Raw genomic sequence first — 16,223 nt, 5'->3', positions numbered from 1 at the left:
AGAACAAAGTCGTTAAAATTAATAATTTTTAAAATTACTCCCATTACTCCGCAAAGCGGGGCTATCGCGCGCCCCTCCTTCCGTTTGCAATTTGCTTGAAACTAAGCTGGCCAACTTATGGAGAGCATGTACAACCCGCAGGGATATTAGTAGCGATGAATTTTCATTTACTATCAACTTCAACAGCTTGTTAACGTTCATAACAACTTTTCGCAGTAAAAATTATCTAAATTTCATACTTCTGCTATAGATCGGATGAAAATGTGCTCTCGGTTTGATTTTTATATTTGTTTTCTGAAGAAGGTTTGCTGGAGAGCAGGTCATAAGAAAGAAAGATTTCCTTATGTTTCATATAGTAGAATATGTTGCATAAATGACTTCTGGGAGGGCTGTAATTATAAGCTTTAACGTTTTCTTTATTTTTCATTTATACCTGTCTAATTTAGTCCACTATTCATTATCTTAGCAATATCCCTATTGGAAACAGTAGGCATATTCGTGTGTATATTTTCTTCAAGCTTTCAATTTTAAAATACAAGTGGTGTCAACTTGCCTTGAACAGGAGGCTTGTCATTACGCTTCTCAAGGATTTATTAAAACTTTGAGTTACTTGATATCCTCCAAGCAGTTCTTGCAGTTCACGATTCCTTCGTCATCGCCATTATCCTACTCCTATCTGTACTCCGCTATGAATAGTTCGCAATACCGTTAGTTCAAAAACTCCATAGACTTCTTGTTCTCGTCCATGAGCTGTTAAAGTTGTTCGCGCCTGACTGTATTGCATTAACATCAGTGACTCTCTGTCCCGGTCCACTCAATTAGACCGTTCGGTACGTGTGAGATGTGTGGCAACTAAAATTCTGGAATTTATTTCTCAAGCTGTCAAAAAAAAAAACAAAGATACTTGAAGAAGATCTGATTTACTGAAATTAAAGATACATTCTGTACTGTTGAAAAAAGTAAGGAACATTTGAAAACGATCCGTAATCGGCAGTTCAGCGAAACTTTCGTTTGATGTCGGAACATGAGCTTTGCATGGCCGTCATGTAAACTTTGCAAATGCATCTCTTGATTCGACCAATCGATTATTTGCAAATAGTGGCTCACCAGTTATTTTTGTACACCAAGGAGCTCAAAATCCCGAACAAATCTTTGATTGGGCGACACTGAGGCAGATTTGTCAGTCATGGTTTTTGGGTACAAATGGGATCGAATGGGACGATTGTGTATTTTTGGCGAAATGCGATGATGTTTTATCCGGCCAAAATACGTATTGTCCATCTGCATGATGTTTTTGTCTTTCGTCGTCCAAAACAAATCATTTTCTGGAATATTTGTTTTATCAACATTGGGATATTAGCGTTGAAAAACGGTTCCTCATTGTATTCCGGGGGGCTTTTGTCTTCTTTCGGCACTGTATTCCGATTCTTTTCAATGTTCTGCAGATGGACTGGAGGGAACAGTTGAACTTTTTTAGCGCCATACCATTGGCTCACGGAATCCTTGTTGTTGAAGGTACGAGAAAGAGAACGAAGTTCTTCTGCGTCCATAGTTTTGGACCATAAGTGTTCCAAAAACACTACCACAGCACTAAATTCCGTCCATCACAGTCGTAAGTTGTTTTCTTCTCTAATTTTGCATAGCTCATGTCGCTTTACACAATCATATGCGGCTTTGAAGTCGACGAACGTGAATGAGGTTCGGATAGCTACTGCTTCTGATGGATAGCGGATAGCTTCTGATGATCTTGATAAGATACATGCTACCCATAAATTATGCTAGTAACTAGAAGGAGTTGATAGATGGTTGATCTTTCCTTGCCGAACCCAAGCTGTGCCTCCAGGAAGAACCCATTCTTATCAGCGAACGAAAGGACTCGGCTTTGAATTGACTTCTAAAACAGCTTGGAGAGTGCAAAGAGCAAGTTGATGGGTCGATAGCTATTGGAAACAGAAGGTTCTTTCCCCGGTTTTAGAGCTGGGATAACGATAGATATCTTTGACGAGAAGTAGTCAAGCTCCTAGCAACTGATGAACAGATTTGCTACCAAAGCAAGTGGCTGTGGTTTTAGTACTTGAATTGGATGACCTATCGAAATCGGAATCTTCACCCTGTCCGTGGTGATTTTTCTTCCTCAGGTGCCAAGGTGCCATTTTTTTGAAATCCCATGTTCTTCAGAACTTGTTTTCTCTCCTGGATTTCTTTTTTGCCGGTCACCAGTTCACTAGTATGGTGGTTTGGTGGTACAATCTATTTGGGGAGAGGTGCGCACCTCGGAAACTGCACTTTCCCAGATGACAGTAATCTTTTGCTGGAGGGATTCCAGCGCCTGGTCTATCTGCTCCGGCATATCCAGAATCTGTTACACACTACTACAGGGACTACTACAGGGTAGTAGTCGGACGACAGTTTTTCAAAGATTGCGATATTGCGGAGATGGCCACGTTTGTTAAAATAGAGTGAACCCCCGATCTAATGATTCTGGTCGTACGGTCCGGCGCCAAGATCTTATAGTGACTGACAACAAAATCTTCCGCCAGGATGGTCCCGTTCTGATTTCTGCTTTGGTTGCCCCACTCTTCACAACGATCATTGAGGTCACCAGCAATGATGTAGCTAGTGATGTCCGATTCAGGGCTTCGACCGATCCTTTTTTTCTACCGCAGTCCCACCAACGCGCATTCAAGTTCACACCGTCCGTTTAGTGATGGAATACGAACGCTATGCATAACACAACTGGCAGTTTGCTCAGTCAAACGCCGATGGCACGCAGTAGTATGAACGCATTCTAACGCTTTTTAACATTTTCGTTTCGATCAAGTTGCCTTTACCGTTTGGAGCAGCGAATGACTGCAAAACAGTCAAATGACTGGCAGTCACCACGCTTACGAAAAGCAACCGCACAATCGTATGATTCAATACTACAAAAAAACCACCACTACATGTGCATGGAAGAAGTCGGTCGGACTCCGCCCAATACAAACGAATATTTTGCTTGCATCGGACCGACGTCCGGGTGACAAACTATTACTGTGAGCAGCCGATTTGGAGACAAAAAGAGAAACGAAAAAATACGTCACCGTATGCTTCCAGTCAGTTTGCAGTTTATATTCTCAAAGCGCAAAGCAAAACGGGAGATTGACTGTTTGCTTCTGCAGAGATGCCGCATGAATTGTAAGACGGCAGCAGCGCAAGCGGCAAATTGACTGAATTCAAAAAATAGTCAAATGATCGTTCAAAAAGCGGAGTTTGAATGCGGAAAGTTCGCATTCACGGCAGTCACATTCAACTTGCGATCCCTTTTGAAGCCCTGTTCCGATTACTTCTCGATTAATCGAACTAATCGATTATCTGTCAAAATAATCGATTAATTTTTAATCGATTGCTTTATGTTTCGATTATTAGATAATCGATTACCTGGCCGATCGATTACGCTGGATTTTTTGAAATTTATTATTCAACAATTTTTAGCAAATTTAATTTATTACAGTGGCTGGCGCTTAGCTACTAAATTAACCACATGCGATTGGCCAGTTAGTTGGTTTCACTTAGTTGGTTTCGAGGTACGATGCTGATCTAACAAACCGGTCGTCGTATTCGTATGTTCAAATCTCGGCCAGGCGATGCTGCTAGATAGAATCAGTAGAGTCGTTGCACTAGCTTCGTAACTGTCCCATTCTACTCTAATAACCCTCTAATAATACGAATGTGAAGTCTGTCGATTAAGAGGTGTCAAGTCGTAAGCCTGGTATCCAGCTGAAAAGAAAACAGCTCAAGAAAAAAACCTATTTACCGAACAATCTAATATAGTTCTTTTAATGTTAGTTGCATAGAAATCGATTTTGATTGGATGGACAACAATGGAGATAGAGCCGAGAGTGTAACTAGTGTAAGCAAGTATCCTTATTTCTGGTATCGGGACGTAAAGGTTATAACCAATCGATTATTTCGACTAATCGATTATATAGCGCCGAATAATCGATGTCGATTATTGGCCGCTCAAAAAGTAATCGATTATCAGCTAATCGATTAATTGGAAAAATCGGACATCACTAGATGTAGCCCACCATCGATTAAGCTAGTCCAAGTCGGGTGAGCTGTTCCGCCCCGGGCTCTGCTTTGTTTAGGACAGTAGGCTGCTATGATGTTGATTTGACCCATCGACGTGCTGACCTCAACCCCAAATGGCCTCGATTACTTTCAGGCTGAAGTTCGGCTATACGCGGCCTTTAACGTTGCGCCCAGAAGAAAATTTATGCTGCACTTTCAAGCTTGAAATTGCACCGCCAGCTGTTTAGAGCACCGGGAAATTTGTGGGGCTGGTTGTATGATCCTCGTTGTCATCGTCAGCAGCTTAGAACCGGGGTGATTCGTACTATTTTCGGCTCTATTCAACTCGATATTGGGTTACTCGGCTCTCAATTCTCAGAATTCTATGGCGTCGCCTTGGACCTCGTCGAGCCATCTCGTACGTTGAGCCCCTCTGTTCTGGGTGCCGGAGGGGTTGTTGAATAAAACCGCATTATCTAACAGTTCATTATAGCTGACCGACTTCCGCCAAATATATGTTGGTAATCTTCCCAAGCTGTGTCGTTTACCCTTGATTCAAACACCTCCACCATTTTCCGCTTTCAGCTTGTACTCTATATATCGTATGTGCTCCGTGAGCATTGTCAAATCTATAAGAACTGTCGCTCTAATAGGGGTTTGTACTATGATCCCACATACACATATTCATCCTCCACTTTTAGTTCCTCGTCGTAAACGATTATCGTCTTCGAAAGGTGCATTTTCGCCTCGTTTGAGCCTCTACGATTCATGCAATGGTTCTTGACGCGTTTATTTTAAGTCCATTCCTCCTTTCCTCCGCTTTCAGTCTAGCGCAAAAGGCCCCCGCTGTGGCAAAGGAGCTGGCTTTAATATTAAAGTCACCTGCGTAGCCACGAAGTTTCCTACTTCCAAAAGCGATGTTGAAAAGCATGCGGAATAAGTTGTCAGTTTGTCTCGACCCTCGCCGCATCTCGAAGAGATTCGATCCTATGGACTCTAACAGTCTCTCCCAGCCGAGATTCGAACATACAGGGTGTTCAATAAGTTCGAATACAACTTTTCATCGTTGTGTAAGTGCGCATCATGTGCATTTTATGTATTTGTATTGGTGTCAGCTTTAGTCTTATATATAGGTTAACCGACGCGCAAGGTATCGATTTGATTTCATTTGTTATTTGATTACCGCGCGCGATGAAGGAGTACCGCAACTTCGTAGTAAAGTTGTTTGCGAAAGGTGAGCGACCCGGCGACATATTTCATCTATAACATCATCCGCCGGTACCGGGAGCCGGGCTCGGCCAAGGATAGCTAGATGCTAGATCCTGTCCGTGTTCAAGATGGTGAGGGAGCGGGTTCGTCTAGAAATGGACCGCTGGATCCGGAAGACCGCTGCTGACCTAAAAACACGAGGTGTGACCTGGATGTGTTGATCGGGACTGCCCACACCATCATGGCGAAGGATCTGGGATGCAAGCCGTACAAGAAATGCAAGGTTCCCGGGGTAACGGAGGCTACAACGAAGAAGAGACTGGACAGAGCAAAACTGATACTTTCACGGCACGCTGGTCAGGAGTTCGTGTTTTCTGATGAGAAACTCTTCTTCTTGCAACAGCCGCACAATGTCCAAAATGATTGGCTGTAGGCGCCGACGTTGGCCAGCATCCCCACGACTCACATGAATCCCGCAGTTCCAGAGTGCCGCGTCGATGATGGTTTGGGGGGCCGTATCCAAGAGTGGGAAGCTTGCACTGGTGTTTATCGAAAACACCTGAAAATCAACACCGAGAAGGTTGTGGCCCCGGCACTTCGTGACCTCTACTGGAAAGATCATTACGTCTTTCAACAGGACGGCACAAGGGCCACACGGCGAATATCGTCCTAGCGTGGTGTCGGGGGAATTTGACTGATTTTCTCGATAAGACTTTGTGGCCTCTCAGCTCCCCGGATCTTAATCCCCTGGACTTTTATGTATCGTATGTATTATGACCAGGTGCTTGCCGCGTGTGATTCTTTTGAGAAACGCCTCAAGCTCGACATAGAGAACAAAGGGGGGTGCTTCCACCAAATATTTCGTAAAGGTTCACAATAAACACTGCTTCAATAAAAATTGACTCAGAAAGGAATATCTTGTATTTTCATTTTTTAAACACATTTTTAAAGTGTATTCAAACTTATTGAACACCCTGTACAGCTGGTCGGTGTTAAATCAGACCAAGTTGCAAAATAAAAAAATAAAAAAAATATTTGGCTTCTTGTATTTTAATTCAACTATTTTTTTGTCAAATGAAGAAAACTCAATTTCAACCAAAATAGCTTTTACTGAAAATAATTCCTCGTTTTCTGAATAAACTCCTCGCTTTGTCGCATTTTCAAATACAAAACCCCTTTTTTGTGCCAAAAACTGCTTCCAAAATTGGGCTTTCCGACGAAAAGTTAATGACTGCTAATTTCTCGTTAAAAGGTGGTAACCTTGCCCTGGGTAGCCATTTTGCCCCTGCCGACCTTGCTATTTTGCTGCGAGCTAAATTTTGAGCATGTCCCTGGGGGTTCGTGAATTCCTATTTGGGAAACGCTGGTATTGACCATGATGAATAGAATTAGATTCACCATGGTATAGACGAAAAAATAAACTTTCTAATAAATGTAATTCAGATCAATTTATTTAATTTAAAAAATATTTTCTAATGTTTGAATACTAACGCAGAGCAGTGTTTAATTGGATTGACTATTAACAATATTTTTTTATTCAATTTATATTAGCAATTGCTGCATATATAAATTTCTCATAAAATCGTCTATTTAATCCTCAACTTGGGGAACCGAGGAAAAAACGTAAAAAATATGACAAAAATAAGGTATTTGACCTCAAAGTTAAACTATTTCTTCGAGGATGATAAAAGCTCAAATCTATAAGGACTCAGATGCCTATTTCTTTCGAGAGCCTTATGAGCCAAGACAAATTATATTTCTTTATTTTTATTTGTAATAAAATTAAATAGTAGATTTTTTTTCTGATTGATTAGGAAGGTAGAAAATAGAAAATTACAAATAACAAATCTATATTGAAATGCTTTTAGCAGTACGTTTAATATTTCATTTATCACGGCGAGATAAAAAAACTACCACGTGGAAGAAGTTAATAAAAGTAAACAAAATTAATCTTAAGGCTCAAATAACGACTCTAGATCCCCCTGCTGGACGGGTATTGAGGACAACATTCAGTAGGTGTAGTAACGGTTTCATAATGCTAGCATGTCTCTGTACCATCACAAGTCAACAGAATCGTTCTGATAGAAGATTACCATTAATAAGCTTGCGAATATAAAACAAAGAATTATGGAAAATGTGAATGGACCTAACTAATTTCGAGAGTTCCGCAGAAGACCACAAACATATATTAGGCTTACGAAAACTATGTTTTATAGAGCAAAACAAAAATGGAATTAATCGTAAATCCAGTTCCATCTGTAAGTTAAGCACAATTATGTCAAACAGCAACTAATAAATCATGACGATAGATTGGTTAAGGATAGTGGTTATAACAAATGTACCACCCATAACATTAGTACTTTAAGTGCCTACGCTTTCAGCCTATTCATGCTCAACTTTTAGTTGGATTAGTTAACAAATCTCGACACAAACAGGTTACTTTGGACCAACGATCAATATCGGAATTTATTTATACTTCCAATTGTTCGATTATTTTTCATTCGAGCACGATGTATTTCCAAATGCGGTTCAACTAATTTAAGTTACATGAATCAAAAGAGATTGTTTGGCAATATTTTCTTTGGTGTAACATCTCCGAGTGCGTAGCAACCCTGCATGGTCCAAAGTAGCCTTCGGATTGACCCTTTTGGTACTCAGACTTATAGAAACACGAAATTTATCAGTAAACGAGATAGTGTTAGAAACGAGATACCAATTAGCAATATTGTTTATGTCAATTAGAAGTATTTCCGTGTAAATGGCCTCTGACCGGTAATGTTAGTAGGTAACTGTACACCGATTCGGTGACATTCTAAATGTTCTCTTTGTAATAATCATTGCATAATTTCACACTAGACCAATACAATGGTATTTTCACAATTGTTACTCTTGTTTGCTGTATTTCAGCGTTTTTCAAAGCACTGTTGATTTTGATTCGATTTAGTTGCACTTTCAGAAATCTAGCTGTCTATAAACACCTAATCACAAGTCAACCAAACACAATTGTACATATGAAATAAAAACCAAATATACTTAATTGTGATATCAAAGCAGTACAGGATGGACAACTACATTCACAAAAAGAATAGGGCTTGAATACAGCAACTCTCGCAAGATTGAAACCATTAGAGTTGGACAAACCAATTCGCAATGAAAATCTGCCCGTTCGATCGATAATTAACTTAGGCAACACTACTGCGTGATCTGCTAACTCTAGCAGACCGAGCAAATTTATGATTAGCTAACAAAGGCACCAAGGATTCTACTGTAGCGTAACTGACACGTTTTGATTTTCCAGCAGCTGTCCCATGCCCCCACTGTGACATTAGCACTGAATACATGTGACAATTATTTCCCGAATAAAAAAAAATCAAACTGGTTTACATAGTGAGTGTTGTTTTATTGTAGTACCTAACCTGAAACAAAAACTTTTATTACATAATTCATAATTTTAAAAGAGACTGCCCAGGTAACTAATGAGCACTAGTATACGCAGTAAATCAATCGTTTATTAGCATCCCTGGCGTTTATACTGCAGGTTGCTGTTTATCACCTTTTTGACTGCATAACTGTTGTAAATTAGCTTCCACAATTCTATTTAAATTCTTCTTGTCTAGCTGTAACTAGCTGCAAATAAGCATTGTCAGCACTATAAGAGGGCTAGCAGTAAAGTAGCCGCATATTTTGCCAAAATAGCATTTAAGTAGCAGTTAAGGCAACTTAAATGCTTATTGGCTTGCATTTGAATTGCATTGGAAATGCTTATTGGTTACCTGGGTGGTCTATAACTAGAACATCTTTTCGATAGAACTAATATCTAAGAATGTATTAAAACCTTTTCATCGGTTAAAGATTACTACGGCCAAAGTTTGAGGGCAAAGTAATGCCTGTTACTTTTGTTTGTTTTAGTGTAGATGTTTTGCTAATCCCATCAGCTATTATTCAATTTTCATGCATTTTTTATGACAAAATATATTTCTCGTTCCAAGTGTCAACCACTCCCATGTAGATGTGAATACACTATCGGCTTAAGTCTATAGTTTACCACACAAACTGTCTCCCGCTGGAAATAATGCTTTTACTCTCACTACGCACAACCCGAGGCAATGTGCTAGTTCCGAAACAGTAAGGATGAAGTACGTCGTTAAGCGTGATTATAACCGGCCAGTAGGCGTTCAGATTAGAGATCGACATTTTTTAGGTTCGAACCGGATGCCAACGGCAGATCTACGTCCGGCACAAAGGTTCCAATGACGCGCACATTTTTTTGGCGTTCCTCAAGTTTGGACATTTCCAGTTTTAGCTTGCTAAGAATGGCATAGTTGGGTTGGTTGATGGCAGCTTTGCTTTGGAGTACGGTGATTTCCTGCTCCTCCTGCTTTTTCTCTTTGTAAGACTTGATCGAGTGATTGCCGTAGAGCCGCAGCAGCGAACCCCACGTTTTAATGTGTGGGTGAAGGATCTGTGGATTTAAAGATACAGTTCAGTTACGGATATTGGGTAAGCTAGGATATGAATAGTTTTTTTTTATTTTTTGGAGAATTAGGCCATTGCAAATCATTTTCAAAGTTTTTGTCACCCCCCCTTGGAAATTGGCTTGAAAAATTGGGGGGCAGAAAAATAATTTGTAGGATGAATCAAAATTTTTTTATAAAATCAATTGGCAGTGGGCTCTACAGTCTGAAAAACTCAAAAAATGAGTGTACAAGTTGACTTAACATTTCTAGCAAGAGACAAAAAATGGAAATTCAAGCAATGGAATTTCCGGAAATCGTCCAAAAAAATTTTGCTTTGTTTTTTGTCTTTTTTCCGTAGATTTTTGCATAGAAAATAATAACGTATATATTATGAGCAAGAATAGATTTGGTTTTCACGTTTAAACTTTAAATAAAAATGCTTAAACCCAAGTTTTTTTGCTCGATTTCACTTTGTTTTTTTTCTCCCCCCCCCTTCAGTGGCCAAACACCGGAAGGACAAAAACTTTATAAAATATTTGTTATGGACTTATTTTCTAAAAGAAACTTACAAGCTGGCACAGGCGGTCCTGTCGCACATAATCGAATTGCTATGAAGCAGTGCCGATTTGGATTTAAACATCGCCTAAACAATTTGACTATAATTCATGGACAAATTTATAATAGTGACAAAATTTTGAACAAATCACACTATAGTATCCCCCCGCTAATCAGACACCCAATAATCCGACGACCCGTAGACTCGATCTCGCTAATCCGGAAAATTCCGAATTAAAAAGCATTGTACTTAGCTTCATTCAACCGAACACTGCTTTCATTGGGAGTCTTTATTCGAGTCAAGATGTTACTCATTCCAACTAAATGGGAAGGGTAAATGGGGCTCCTTATAACTGCGTTAAATTTTGCCACGAGCTCCATTTTTCATCACTCTTCTCAAAAAATTAACGTTCTTGCGCTCATTTCTAAGCTAAACAAGAATTTAAAAGTATTTTATAGAATAAATTGAGCATTTCTTAGTACAACATAAAATTATTGCGTATATGCGACGATTTTTTTCGGAAATTTCCAGAGTTGTTTACGTCTGGATGTAAACAACACGACATCTCTAAACCCCACTGACGTTAGTTTGACTGCCGGATTATCGAGTCAAAATTCGTTAATTCGGCCATGAATTTGTTGGATTAGCGGGGTGGTCCTGTACTATTCAAGAACCTCATTTTCTATACAGTCAACCAAAAAAATATTCGGACAGCAGCGCATAAAATTTTCTTTTAGTAATTTTGCACAGTATTTTTGCAAAGAATGGTAACACATATTTTTTAAAACAATGTTTAACTAAAGCATATTTAGATGCACAACAAAAATTCGGGGAAAAGCTTTCCGTTTTGAAGATAGGGTACATATAGTTTGAATTCCTCAAAAATGCAGCCAAAAAAGTATTCGGACAGTTAACTATTAGTTGAAACAAATGTCCTTTCTCGCTCATCTACTACCTCGTAGGACCATTTACAATCTTGATGACCTGTTTTAATCTGTTTGGGATAAAATTAACAATTTTTCAAATATCCCTCTGTGAATTGCTGACCATTTTTTTACAAGAGCTGGGTTTAAGTCATTGTGATAAGAAATCGAATGATTTCTCATTTAGAAATAAAATTATCTAAAAAGATGTTCAAAAGGGTTCAAATCTAGACTGAATGCTGATGTTTCGACAGCTCTAGGACAATTGTATGGTGCCTACCGCTTACAATTATCGACAGTATGTTTAGTTTCAACATCCCGGTACAATATGTATGTACCGCACAATTACAATTTTGCTTTAATTTCACCTAAAATTGTTCAGATAATTGAGTTTACACTTAGTTCTATCCAAAAATATATATCTTTGCTACCTCGGAGGTTTCCAAGCATCCCAACAAGGTATGACACTAACCGCATTGCTCGTTTACTTGCTGACGAGTGATTTTTCGCTTGTAACCCTTCTCTTTTAGTTATTCTTGCATAAGGGTTGTTGATGTCATACCTTGTTGGGGTGCTTGGAAAGCTCCGAGGCACCAAAGATATATATTTTTGGATAGAACTAAATGTAAACTCAATTATCTGAATAATTTTAGGTGAAATTAAAGCAAAATTGTAATTGTGTGGTACATACATATTGTACCGGGATGTTGAATCTAAACATACTGTCGATAATTGTAAGCGGTAGGCACCATATAATTGTCCTAGAGCTATCGAAACATCAGCATTCAATCTAGATTTGAACCCTTTTGAACATCTTTTTAGATAATCTCATTTCTAAATGAGAAATCATTCGATTTCTTATCACAATGACTTAAACCGAGCTCTTGTAAAAAAATGGTCAGCAATTCACAGAGGGATATTTGAAAAATTGTTAATTTTATCCCAAACAGATTAAAACAGGTCATCAAGATTGTAAATGGTCCTACGAGGTAGTAGATGAGCGAGAAAGGACATTTGTTTCAACTAATAGTTAACTGTCCGAATACTTTTTTGGCTGCATTTTTGAGGAATTCAAACTGCATGTACCCTATCTTCAAAACGGAAAGCTTTTCCCCGAATTTTTGTTGTGCATATAAATATGCTTTAGTTAAACATTGTTTTAAAAAATATGTGTTACCATTCTTTGCAAAAATACTGTGTAAAATTTCTAAAAGAAAATTTTATGCGCTGCTGTCCGAATACTTTTTTGGTTGACTGTATTAGGAATCAATACCACAAAGAAATTGTCATTCTTTGATTTTAGTTTGCAGTCACCAAGGGACATTGAAGAACTTGTTTGATTCGGAGTATTAAATGGTGACTATCAGGGATGGTTTGATCACTTTGACTCAATTTTGATTCATTTGACAGTACCATCTCAACCGAGCCAAATTTGACAAAGTTACATATGGGACATTTGGAGAACTAGTTATTATCTACAATTTTTCTGAATAATGTTTTGCTGCATCTTTTGTAATTACGGTGCTTCCTGCTAGCAGCTCATTAGTAACTAAGTGAACGTTTATTCAGCTTTATTATAGCTTTGAAAGGCAATATACAACGGTTTTCAATGAAAAGGCTTTTTTTTTGTTATGTGACCCATTTTGACCCGTAATGTTGTTGTCGATTTTTTTTGAAGGAAATTATTATTATCTTTATTACTTAAATGAATGATAAGTTGGTTAAAAATGAATATGTAAAAAAAAGCATCAAATGCTTTCCTTAGGTGACCCGTCTCTCCCTAAATGTATAGGAAAATCGAGTTTACCGAGCACAAATTTGGAATAACAAAAATCGCTATCTCGTTTTTTTTTGTCAAAAAAACATTTTAAAATTTGTCTAAAAAATAGAGTATGGCTCTTCCGTGTAAAATTTTATGAAAAACTAGATCCAATTAATATTTTTCTTAGATCACTGAGAAAATTGTCGTACATCTTCACGATTTTTTTGTAATATGACGCTTGGTTCAAGAGTTATGAATTTTTGAAATAAGCGATGTCCGAGAATATCGAAAAAATTCCCTTGGAGTTTTCCGGGAAAACGGGAGATCTCGATTTTTTTAAATATCGTATGATCGCTTGCGATGATTCCTGAAATTCTAAGACCCTTCGGCCCATTTTGTATGATAATTTTAAAAATGTCCAATACAAAAGTAAAATTTCCAACTCACTCAACTCAGGAAATAGTAACGCAAGAATTTAAAAATTCAAAGTAAATTTGGCACCAACTATGCAAGCGATTGTAATCATTAGAGAATATGGAAATAATCTAAGCATTTAGCTGTCGTTAATCCTACCTGCAGTATCGCTTGTGATGCTTTCTGTTTGCCGTCTCGCTTGTTCTTGCATATCACGGTTGCCGTGTGCTTGCCTACAGTCATGGTGAACTCGTTCTTATGGTGTTTTCCCGCCTTAACGTCGTACTGAATCTGTACATCGCCCAATCCGAAGTTTCTCTGCAGACACGTCTGTAGTATCGTGTGCGGAGACGGTTCGGTTGTCTTCGCGCAAAACTCGGCCACACGTGGATCCTCGATTTTGATTTCATCAAATACGGACAGATTTCGAGCTTCTGGTTGTAAATCCATAGCACTTGCTCCGTTTTGTTCTTTTTTGTTATCTTTACTAGTGATTTTGTCCTTCATATCAGGAATAAGTATTTCCAGCGTCTCTCGAGCTGCTTCACTTTTGGCTTGCTTTTTACTAGTTCCATAGCCTGTTCCGTACTTCAGATCATTGATGGAAACTGTTGCGGAGTACGGAGTTGCTGCGTTCTCCAGCTCTTTGAAGTCATAGCTTGGTTGCTTGCGAAGGGCATGCTGTACGTACTCGTGCAGAATGCAGACATAGCTTTTTCCATTGGGATTCATTATCCACTCTTTTTTCGGGCGTTGGTGAACATTAGTCTTTTCACTTTCCGTGTGCAATACGGGGAATGTGATTAATTTGGTTCCGTCCGGTAACGTAGGCCTTTGTAGGTTTTTCAAATGCTTCCTGTGCTTAGTGAGCTTTCGTCGAGCTGCCCAAGATTTAAAACGCATAACACGAATCGTTTTAAATTTAAAAAGCTTCTTGCAGTAGCTTTGAAATGCTTCAGCCGTCAGAGAGTGGGCTTTGAGGTTATCGTTGACAGTTTCTATACGGGCAGTAACTTTGAGTGGCAGCAGTTTAACGTTTGCCTGCGCTTCCGCCGGGGTTGTCGTGCTGGCTATCATTTTACTCAGCTGAAGATTGTGCATTTGTTTCTCCTGCTGTTGAGAGTCTTGAGCGATGCTACTTTCGGCTTCAGCGGCAGCTGCGGCGGCATTATCTTCTATTTCTTTACGCAGCATATCCTCTTTTTCTAAAGCCTTGCGATAGTTTAGACAAGGTATAGCACTAAGTGGGACTTCATGTTTCTGGAAAAAGAAAGATCATTAAATGTTTTATTTTGATTTCAATTTAAAAAATAAAAAAATCGACTGAAGTTAGCAAATAAACTACATAACGAAAATAAAGCATTTAATGGCAATGAAGGCGCGACTATAATACCACAGCCCCAAAAAACATGAATATAAATTCCAAAATTCAAACTTTTGGATTTTATTTATGATTTGCATATTTTTTGATTTTCGGCCATATAGATATAATTTGGCCTTTGTAACGTAAACTTAAATTTATTTCAAAACAGAAAATTGTTTAATGTAAAACGATATTTCAAGTTTATACGCACCCGAACACTCCCTGGGCCTAGGAAATACGGTCTGGAAGCAGTACACACCCGGGTTAATGTGTGCAAAAACAATGGCATCCCACTGATGTGCGTCGCTTGAACCCATCCTTCCGGAAGGACTTCAAAATGATTTCTACCCTTCTCCTCTAAGACTTCTTTAAAGCGTTCCTCATAAGCCTTAGTTTTAGGCCCGGCAGATGATTTCATGTCCTCCGGAAGCCCTTCATCAAGCATGTTTTCAATTTCTTCGCAATCGAACTCGGATCCTTCTTCACTATTATCGTCAACATCATCAATATCATCAATATCATCGTCTTGTAAATTATCTGAAAAATACAATAATGATTATCTGCAATCACTCACTTGAAACTTCTGTTTTACTTACCTCCATTCTCTTCGTCATCGGAATTATCGCCCTGAACTTCATCCAGTACTTGAAATTGCTTTAAACTTTCGCCAAACCCCTCACGATGTTTTGCTATAACATCAATCTGGCTACTGGTTCGAAATTGGTCATCTTCTTCTTCGTAATCGTCATCCTCAAAAAATTCATTCAAACGCCGTCGTTTGGCCATGGGACATTCTCTTAATAATGGATGTTGGTTTTGGTCGTCAAAAGAACTATCCTCATTCGACGCTTCAGCAGGTGAAATTATTCCATCGGTCACCGTTTCCGGTGCCGCGCTTACGGCGTCTTCCATTACTTGAGTTAAACCCTCTTGCTAATTTTTTTTCTAATTCAATATAACACACGACGATTGCTGATGACAGCTCAAATAATTGTAAAAGTATTTTGGTGCTGGCGATTTTCCACCCAACCGTCCAATGTCGATCACGCTCAATAGTTTAGCAAAACCTGCAGCTTTTCCTGCTGCTGTCCTTGCCGATGGGACAGAACAGGACAAAAATTGAGTGTGTTCACATCGGCTGGAGGTAGAAAACCGGAAGAAATCCGTAGTTCGCGGTTGGTATTGATTTTTGATGCTCTTCCTATTAATGGCAGTACGTTCTGTGATTGACGATTATCACGTGGAAACTGAAGCCTAGTGTTTCTGCCACTTTGTCCGAAGGCAAGAACGCACAAGCCGAAAAGTTTCCTACAATGACTTTTCCGTAATTTGCACTGCCTAGCGTAAAACTTTTCTCCAAAAACTGCAGAAATTATAAAAACCATGCAACTAACTCATGAAAGAATGTGGATGACATTTCGTTTAGGTAAACGTAAAAAAAATGGGTGAAGTATTGACATTTCATTAGACAACAAATCCAAGACGAGTT

The 16,223-nt window shown here is 38.9% G+C and overlaps 1 protein-coding gene across 1 annotated transcript; it reads right to left on the bottom strand.

Moving 5' to 3' along the window:
• Positions 1–8,661: 8,661 nt before the first annotated feature.
• On the bottom strand, positions 8,662–16,106 carry LOC128741449 (microprocessor complex subunit DGCR8). The gene is made up of 4 exons (XM_053837272.1): positions 15,331–16,106; positions 14,946–15,271; positions 13,531–14,631; positions 8,662–9,721 (listed from the first exon to the last, which is right to left on the bottom strand). The coding sequence occupies exons 1-4, from the start codon at positions 15,644–15,646 to the stop codon at positions 9,440–9,442; spliced, it is 2,025 nt and encodes a 674-aa protein (XP_053693247.1). The 5' UTR covers positions 15,647–16,106; the 3' UTR covers positions 8,662–9,439.
• Positions 16,107–16,223: the final 117 nt, after the last annotated feature.

The sequence above is a fragment of the Sabethes cyaneus genome, chromosome 3, assembly GCF_943734655.1.
Source record: "Sabethes cyaneus chromosome 3, idSabCyanKW18_F2, whole genome shotgun sequence".
NCBI classification, from domain to species: domain Eukaryota; kingdom Metazoa; phylum Arthropoda; class Insecta; order Diptera; family Culicidae; genus Sabethes; species Sabethes cyaneus.
The sequence above is the reverse complement of the archived record's forward strand: the minus strand, read 5'-3'. Positions and strand labels throughout refer to the sequence as shown.